Source organism: Haemorhous mexicanus, chromosome 7, assembly GCF_027477595.1.
Source record: "Haemorhous mexicanus isolate bHaeMex1 chromosome 7, bHaeMex1.pri, whole genome shotgun sequence".
NCBI lineage: Eukaryota > Metazoa > Chordata > Aves > Passeriformes > Fringillidae > Haemorhous > Haemorhous mexicanus.
The window spans coordinates 24,474,905-24,484,877 of record NC_082347.1 but is presented as its reverse complement, the minus strand read 5'-3'; the positions used below and the strand labels follow the sequence as shown (position 1 = coordinate 24,484,877).

The window sequence follows — 9,973 nt, the reverse complement described above, 5'->3', positions numbered from 1 at the left end:
CCAATCTGCTTGACAACTGACAAGGGGCTGGGGTTGGAAGCAGACTGCAAAAAGAACACCAGAAAGTGATTTGCAAAGGGCATTCCAGTTGTTTGCCTTACATCTTCTTTCCTCTGTCTGTATTGAAACAAGACAGCAAACAGCTAAAATACCCTTGTCCTCTTGTCTCTCCACCAGAAAGTAAATGTAGAAGAAATGTGCTGTTTTGGAGTATTAGCTGCACTGTCCGTTTTCAACATCATTGCTTGTTTGACAAGAGGCAAGCCTTTGGAAGACTGGGACAGGCTATCAGGTACAGGAAAGTCTGATGCACACTTTCATCCTGGGGAAGCAGAAGATGAGACCCACTTCAACTTTAAATCTTTCTTGGAGAATATGAAGATGGATTTACTGAGGAGTTTGAATTTGTCAAGAGTCCCCTCACAAGTGAAGACCAAAGAAGAACCACCACAGTTCATGATTGATTTATACAACAGATATGCTGCAGACAAGTCCTCCATCCCTGCATCCAATATTGTAAGGAGCTTCAGTACTGAAGGTAGGAAAGTCCTCAATATGTGGACTACAATTTTTAAAGAAGTAAATTAATAGTAAGTAGTCAGATTCTTGTAAAATTCAGAAGAAACTGAGTTCCGAACTTCCACAGATTCTTTAGAAATTAAACATTAAAATTTTAGATTGTATTCTTACTATATAGTTTCTTTCAATCTTTAAAAAATGCAGTTACCTTTAGTTTTCTTCTTTGATATTTTCAAAGAAGAAAATATAATATACAATATTCTCTTCTCAAATGTTTGAGCTAAGACGATGCACCAAATAACAAGGTTTACATGAAGCATGTTTCTCAATCCTAGATATTTCAGACTGAGTTTTTATGTTAGCATGCAAACTTTTGATCACCTATAACTGAGAATTATGCTAGAGAACTTTTCTTTCTGTTGGGCTCTGTACCTATTTAAAAACTACAGCAACCAGCTGAGAAATTTGTTGCTGAATCCAAACAAGGACCAGCACTGCTCCTCCAAAATTCTGGGTCAGACAAAGATTTATATGGAAATGGTTAGTCATGCTTATATCAACAGAAAAAATTCAAGATCCCTCTCTGTGTAACATTAAATAGACTTTTAAAGATACATCAGGCAGTAAAAAAGTTAGAAGTAAGTGCAATACTTGTTACAAAAATGTAGCAGGGAGAAATGAAGTTTCTGTTTATATGAAAAATAGACGTACACAGGTAACAGCACACGGAGAACTCCAAATTCCCAAATTAGTGTCCCTAGTCCTGAAATAGAAAGAAATCCCAACAATAGAACCTAGATGATAGTTTCCATATCTCATTCTCCCCTCTGACTATTTTACAGAGTAAATAATCTGAAGAAATAGCAGCAACAGCCAATTAAAATTGCCCTAAAATCCAGTCATGATTAAGCAGTTAGTTTACATTGACCATTAAATAGACATCAGGGATGACTTTTAAATACTACCAGCCAAAAATCTGCCCCTCCAAAGGCAGACTTGCTGGTACTGCACATAGATTTACAGACAACAAACAAACGTGAACAAATCCACACAAACTTAGGGAGTCCAGCCTGGAACAGTCTGGGATTTGGCCATGAAAGGCTCTTTATCACCAAGACCCAGTTCAGATAAAGACTGGAGCTACAATTGAGGACTTTCAAAAACTTTTCTATTTCCCCAAACTTCCAGTCTAAGCTGCTTTCAAACTTATCTGAAGACAACAACAAAAGCCTCAGCATGGCCAGTTCTTAAAGACACTTGTATATTAGAGCAGAAGAGTAGGAAATCATTGGGGTTTTTACAAATTCTTTGTGTAAAAAATATCTTTAGCAAATTTCTAAATCTGAAAACTCTGCACTTGCCTTATGTATTTAATACTGCTCACCATCATCCATAGTTTGTTCTAGGCAGCCTCTTTATGCTTCCCTCCACATACTCACCTGGCTATGCAATCACAGTAACATACTACCAACACCAGGACTTCCATTTCCTCTTTTCACTCTCTGCCCTTGAAACTTGGCCAGAAGACGGGATTTTTCTTTTTTTTTTAATGCTGTGTTATATACATAATGCTCTTATTTTATGCCCAAAATATATCCTGAGTCTTTTAAAATCAACTTACTTGGACAGTCAGAAGCACTGTAACCACATTTTAATTTCCTATTGCAGATGTTGTTTCTCTAGATTCACCAGAAGAAAACCCATTTCAGAAACACATTTTGTTCTTCAACATCTCTATTCCACAGTATGAGGAAATCACCAGAGCTGAACTGAGAATTTATATCTCCTGTCACAGGGAAGTTGGGTCTCTCCCTAGGCTGGAAGGCAACATGGTAATTTATGATGTTCTAGATGATAGCCACTGGGAAAACCCAGAAAGTACCAAATCTTCCCTTGTCTCCCACAATATCCAGGAATGTGGTTGGAAGGTGTTCGAAGTGTCCAGCGCTGTGAAAAGATGGGTCAGAGCAGACAGACTGGAGACTAAAAATAAGCTAGAGGTTGTTATAGAGACTAAAGCTCTGAGTGGTTTTACTTGTGAGAAGCTGGATGTCAGTGTTACCCCTGACACAAAAAACCTGCCCCTGTTAATAGTGTTCTCCAATGACCGCAGCAACGGGACAAAGGAGACCAAAGTGGAGCTCCGCGAGATGATTGTTCACGAACAAGAAAGTGTGCTCAAGAAACTAGGGAAGAACAACACTTCATCTGAAGAGGAACAGCAGGGAGAGGAAAAGGCCATCACTGGATCCCACCTGCATTCCTCCAGAAGCAAGAGAAGTGTTGGAGCCAACCACTGCAGGAGAACTTCCCTCCATGTGAACTTTGAAGAGATTGGCTGGGATTCCTGGATCATTGCACCAAAAGATTATGAGGCTTTTGAGTGTAAAGGAGGCTGCTTCTTTCCTCTGACAGATAACGTCACCCCAACTAAACATGCTATTGTCCAAACTCTGGTGCATCTCCAAAATCCCAAAAAAGCCTCCAAGGCCTGTTGTGTTCCAACCAAACTGGATTCAATCTCCATTCTTTATAAGGATGATGCTGGTGTGCCCACTTTGATATATAACTATGAAGGGATGAAAGTGGCAGAATGTGGCTGCAGGTAGTATACAAGGCAGAAGCTCTAGGAATAGGAAAATGCCCTCTATCTGTCCTATGTAAATCTGTACAATAGTGATACAAATGAAGACCATTACAAACAAGGTTTGGAGCAGGGTATGGGGCTGGTTGTTGTTGCTGCTTGCTTTAAGGGAAAGTTGGCATTTAAATAATGGCAATCTTTGTGAATAGCCTGCATTATATATCATGGCAAAGTGAATACTGGATTAAAATATTGTGAGATTGAATGAACTATGCATTTTCTGGTGACAGTGATACTATGTCAATGTCTTATTTCAAACTTTCTGTTCAATCAACTGTATTTAGGTCACAAACTAGAGGATTTTCAGTGGGGGTTTAGGATGTCCTGCAAATGTTTAACAGCTCTTTAAATCTAATTCTCTCAGTCAACTCTGGCATTTTCAACTTCGGTAAAACTCAGTAAATGGAATGTTGTCTGCATGATAAAGTCAGGAATCTAAATCCAGGAAGCCTTTTCTTATATCAGTAATCTCAGAAGCTTTTACAGGCAAATTATTTGTTCCTGTAAGTGAAGATTTGCAGTATTCAAAACAGAAGAGACTCTCACTTATTTCATTCCCAAGTTTCCTTCTGTGGGTAGCAGGTGCCTTAGTTTCAGCTTTCTTATCCTCAACGTCCCTATTTTTACCCCTTTATGGCACACACTTGAATGATAAGAAGTGCAGCCTTCCGCTTCTAAGACACTGTTTCCTAGGAGGAGCAGCAGCCCTTATCACCGCACAAAGATAAGGAGCCACTTTGACCTACTGTATATTCTTAGTATTTCTTTGCAAGAACATGCAGTTAAATGATGTCCAGCCTTAGAAGCTGTATCCTAAGAGCAGTGGGGGTTGGCAGAGCTCAGCACTTTTGAAAAGCTCAGGCTGCTTATTTAGAGGCCTAAATTTGTTGTACAGAGCCTGGCATGAGGTTCTGATTTTTTAAAAATTTCTTCTTAGGAGAAACTCTATTTTACATACAAAATTCTTTCACCCCTTAGAAGTCTGAGAAAAATGGAAAACTTCTATCTGTGTCCTGTTACATTGCTGTATGAGAAATATACTATCATACTACCATTCTTCTGGCTTCAGTTTTATTTTCACAAAACAAGGACACCATCTTTCCTGCAATTAAAGTAAACTTCCTTTGATGCTAATGGAGGTTGTGCCTGTAAAAGGACAAACTGTCTTAAACTGGTTGCAGGTGACAGGGGTAAGTGCTGTACAGCATCACCATAGTGCATCTCACTTCTACTCCTTAACCACCTTACACACATCTACCTGAGAACCCTTTTGAACCAAATCCTTAACAGACTATGCATACATTCAAAAAGGTGAAGAATATTGATGAGGAAAAAAATCTAAACAGTACCCTAATGTATGGAAGCAACAGAATTTAAATTGATGCATATGTTTTGAATTAGGACAGCCTGTGGGCAAGACAAATTGATTTGACATGAACAGGTCAGCTTGAAATGCAATACACAGTTTGTTTACTATTGTTAACCTAATACAGAGCAAATAGCAGGTGAGTGTGAGCAGGACAGTTGTAATTCCATCAAGAGCTACTGGTTAGATCACAAACCATGAGCATAAAGCACGATTCACTAGAATTCTTGAACTGATTTATAGTCTTTTTCTTTAGAACTTGTCTGCAGTTGGATCAGATCTGAGATCTGGGTCCATGCAAACTCCATGCATCCCTAGCTGCATGCCATTAACCTCTTAAGCTTCCCACAGCAGTAATCATTTTGCCACTGGCTTCTGTCATCTCACAGTCATCATTATGTCTTCCTCCTGCCAGAGCCCCCTGTATTGTCTCCCTATTTTGTTCCTCTCTCCTAAGCTCCTGACATTTTGCAAAACTTCTCTTAAGTGACAGAAACAACCAAACATGCACTTGGTCTGATCACATTAGAAGACTTGTTCACCCTTGTGTCAATGTAATTGTAGCTAAGTGCCCTCCAGTCATCTAAACACAAGGTCCTAGTTATATTTTAACTTCACTGAATACAGGACTTTGTCCATAATTAAATGAAAAAAATGGGGAAGAGGAAAAAACTTCAGAGAGAGAAACTCTCAAGAATCAAGGGGGGCGGGGGGGGGGGGGGGGTGTCACATTCTGAAGTCAAACATCAATCTTTATTTCCCTTCTTTGGATGGGAAAAAAAATATACCCCAAACCATTTTTGGCTCAAAACCTCAGTTCCTAGCTATGCTCTCAGAATTCCAGAGAAGACCTACAGATCCCATCACAAAACTGGACTAGAAGTTGCTTTTACATTCAATGAAAAAAACAATTGTGTTTCCAGACAGCTTTAACAATCATATGCCCACTGGCTTAACATTTTGTTTGGCATGGTAGGAAAATGAAACATGAATCTTTCCACAGGGTAACGAACAGGGTCAAGATGAAATGAGAGCCCAGTAGTGACTACAGCTGCTGCTACCTTCAGCATGGCTGAAGTGCGTGTCAAATTGATGTTTGGCTTTACATTTAGCAGCTTGATTTATGTAGTTTTGCACATTTAATTTTAAATAATTGTTTGAGATCGCTCAGGTTTCAAATGCTTTGGGATGCAACAAGTCAGCCAAGTGGTCATGATGGCTCTAGAGAGTCCACAGGCTGTGAAGAACAGGTAAGCATCTTGCCCCTGCTTCAAGCTGGGCCCCACTGAGCACTGAGAAAACCCTCCCTCACGACTGGATTGTGAATGTTGACCAGCAGCTTGCTGTTACTGAGGAGCAGGCTGGGGCTTGTCCAGTGTTCAGCAGATGCACAGTTAGAATGAAAACTTGTTCATTTACCATAAACACAAGGCCGATGTCACAGCTGTGCAGCTCAAGGGGCCATACATCAGCATGGGGGGCAGCAGCCAGGAGGAGCCATCAGGGCCTCAGGCCCTCAGCAGTATCCTCTGCAGGAATCAGATCGGTTTGGGGGCAGAACCATCTGAGGGAACGGGATTGGTTTGGGGGCAGAACCATCTGAGGGAATGGGATCAGTTTGGGAGCAGAACCATCTGCAGGAATTGGATTGGTTTGGGAGCAGAACCATCTGCAGGAATTGGATCAGTCTGGGAGCAAAACTATCTGCAGGAATTGGATCAGTTTGGGGGCAGAACCACCTGCGGGAATGGGATTGGTTTGGGAGCAGAACCATCTGCAGGAATTGGATTGGTTTGGGGGCAGAACAATCTGCAGGAATGGGATTGGTTTGGGGGCAGAACCACCTGTGGGATCAGATCGGTTTGGGGGCAGCTGTCCATGATGGCCACCAAACAAACCTGCTGTGGGTGACTGGACCTCTTACTGCTTCAAATATAACCCTTACCCCAGGATAGGAGGGCTTGATAGGGTATTTAATATCCAGTATTTATGATTGGCTAACTCTGCTTGGTGTACTGAACATGTAAATCCATCCAAAATGTAGGATGCAGAGAATACAGAAAATATAATGCGTAATATATAAACACATACCAATTCTTCGGGGACTGCACGTTCAAAAGTATGGTTCTGAACTAGGTCAGGTTCCATATTTGAAATGCATTTTCTTGATGACCTCCTGAATCTTCTACTTATCTAGAATGTAGTAGTTCATCTGTTCAATGGAGCTATTCAATGTGAGTTTATCACAGCTGTGCTTCATAAACTGGTGACTCTCCACCTGCTCCTGGCTGAAATTAGAGAGATTTCAATATAGGAATACACTTTTTCTACCCTCACTCAATCTTACTTTAAAAATATGTATCATCTTCTCATTCTCTTTTTTTCTTTTTCTTGATCACTGTAAAAATAGGGGGGAAGGGAAGGGAAGGGAAGGGAAGGGAAGGGAAGGGAAGGGAAGGGAAGGGAAGGGAAGGGAAGGGAAGGGAAGGGAAGGGAAGGGAAGGGAAGGGAAGGGAAGGGAAGGGAAGGGAAGGGAAGGGAAGGGAAGGGAAGGGAAGGGAAGGGAAGGGAAGGGAAGGGAATATTCACAAAAAATCAAAATCTAACACATTTTGGATTTAAGTTTTTCTTATTACAAATGTAATTGTTAAGCAACTCAGAATACTATTTTCATTTTCATAAAATAGAAATATTTTAATATTAAAATAATGTTAAAGAAAACTTCCAACTTCAATTTTAGTCTATACAGGTTTGTATGGCGTAAAAACTGAAAAACCTTAGGACAAAAATCTAACATTACTTCTTTTGGTGTGGAAATTAGAAAGGAATCCAAGGGTGGTATTATTAATTCTTTTTATTTCTCAGGGGCTTAGAAAGCCTACTCAGGAACAAGTTTTCCTTTGTACCAAACAGTACAAGAACAGAACATAATAGAGAGTCTTAGACCATACCTATGCAATCCAGTCATGCCTGTCACAGACAGCTATGAAGTAGTACTGACCCAGACTTGTACATCTATAAAAGGCAGTGAAGGTTTGTCTAGAAATACTTATTGAAGTCCTGGAAGCATTAAATATTTAATTAGCATACTCCTGCGCTTGAGCTAATAAATTCTGCCTCTCAGTATTTGGAAGCCAGCTATCACCTTTAAATTCTTATTCATACATATAATTTTAAAAATGTCTGTATTAAAGGCTTTGCTAAAACCAAAAGTTGTTTTGTTCCAACTTTCACCTTTATCCCGTTGGCATCTCTGCCAGTGAAAAGGTGTTCTTGCTGCCACCTTCAGATGAGCCTCCTGCTACTGCGGCTTGTCAGTGACCCAATATCTACATGAGTCTGAAGAGGGAATGGTGGGATCAGCTGCACACGAGAAATGGGCAATACTGGAGCAGAACACAGAATGCAAATACTGTACAGCAAAACATTTAATCTTGTTCCTATGGAAGATTTTTAGCATGTGATCTGAGTAATGCAGACTCTGCATGCAGACTGGTCTGGGAGAGATAAAAAATACCTCTTTTCAGAGTATGTGGGGAATTCATACCCACAGGAAGTCAGAAAATGAAATACTTGTGGACAGATTTTAAAGGATCATAAAGTTTTATAAGTTATAAAAGCTAAAACTAAGCCTTAGCTATTTAGTTCTGCTCAAAACTAAAATCAAAATAAGACTTTGGCTTGAGTTATATTATAAATTAGACTAGATGGTAGAGTTGCATTTTGGATCTGGTTATTCAGAGTTCAATGAACAGACTTGCATTAAACAACATATTTGATAAAAATTTAAGCTATATGTGCCTCAAAATGAGTAAGCAAATATTTATTCTCCAAATCTTAAGGAATTCACACCCCACAGAAAGGATTCTTACCTTCTAACACCATCTGTAAAGAATTACCGGGGTAGCAGTGAAAGTTACATGTCACATTGAATTCAGAAATCCATACCGAATATTCATATTGAATTTCAATAGAAATAGATTACTGAACAGCTCCAGTGAGGAAAAATAGTTTTTCCACTGTCCTAGCATTTTAAATTGTGCATGTCGGAAAAAAGCCTTAAGTTTACATTTAGATTTTTTTTATGTGGCAGCAATAAAGTACATGGGAATGAATGTGCATAACTTGAGAGATAAATTGAGCTGTGGGGTTTTCCCTTATCTAATCACAATACCGAATATATTTCTCAGTATTTTTGCTTCATAAGAAGCTCAGCTACTGTTTCCAGCACTTCTGATATGAAAATCTTTAGAGACTGTGATAAAAGGCAAAATAAATGTCAGGAAAATAGAGAAAAGTTTTTTTCATAATCTTACTATTATATAACAATCACAGGCAGGAAAGTGCCATTTTGTGACTTTTAACCTCTATATAAGGCCTCACTGGAGAAGAATATTGTTCATAAGTGGAAATACTTCCTTAAATGCTATGGAAAAAATTGTCATGTAAAGAGTTTAGCAGTGATAGATAGACCTCATTTAGGTATGGAAGGCACAGCTGGTATCTGCCACCTTGATTAAAAATATTCAATTGCTGTTCTGTTCTTGTCTCCTTTCTGACTCTTGTCTTCATGTCGATTCATCTATGTCTGTTACATTCTGAGTAAGATGAGGCGACTGTTAGCACCTTGTATCTAACATCTGTAACACCCTTTGCACAGAAAGTTGAAAGTTGTGAGTGGCAAGCTTCATTCAGGACACTCACACACACCAACAGAGTGCACCCAGACAGGCTCAGACCATCTCTGGACTCTTCCCTCCACATGCATGCATATGTAGCAACATTTTGACAGGAGTACAAAAACATGCTCTTCCCAGATTTCAGAGTCTATTCTTGTGGCTACCTCCAGCAAACAGAGTGGCTGGGGTAGCAATTCATTTCAGACTTGAAGCCAGGAATCGGTTCTTGTATATCTTTGGCATGTCATACTGGAGCTCAGAATGGGTACAGCCTGCATCCTGCATATTCTGATCCTCTTTCAAACTCTTAATACAATAGGGTCTCAAATACATTGTGAGCAGAAGAAAACAACCCCCCACATTCTATTTTGGTATGTTGAGCCTGAAGTCTATTGGCTGGGAGCTGTCATCAGACATGACCATATGTTACCCAACGGTATTACAAGTAAATCCTAATTGAGTGCAAATTGTGAAGATTAAAGTCATCTCAGATTTAGCTGTATTATGTTGAGGCAAATGTGTTTCAAAGTCCTGTTTAAAATGCTGGCAATTCTCAGCACAGAAATTAAAAGGCTGTCATTACCTTGGATTTTATGAGCTGTGCTAAATGTCTGGAGTTCCTTGTTTGGAGCTCTTAGTCATAGAATGTATGAACAGTCCTTTGCAGCTCAGACTAAAAAACACCAAAGACAATGTATTGTCAACAACTGTTGAAAGAATATTAAATATTGATACAACTTAGTCAGTGAAGAATCTCCTGGTATA

At 39.5% G+C, this 9,973-nt stretch overlaps 1 protein-coding gene across 1 annotated transcript; it reads left to right on the top strand.

Annotated features, from left to right (window-relative positions):
* On the top strand, positions 1 to 3,627 carry GDF2 (growth differentiation factor 2). The gene is made up of 2 exons (XM_059850769.1): positions 1 to 538; positions 2,188 to 3,627. The coding sequence occupies exons 1-2, from the start codon at positions 196 to 198 to the stop codon at positions 3,126 to 3,128; spliced, it is 1,284 nt and encodes a 427-aa protein (XP_059706752.1). The 5' UTR covers positions 1 to 195; the 3' UTR covers positions 3,129 to 3,627.
* The last annotated feature ends 6,346 nt before the right edge of the window (positions 3,628 to 9,973 follow it).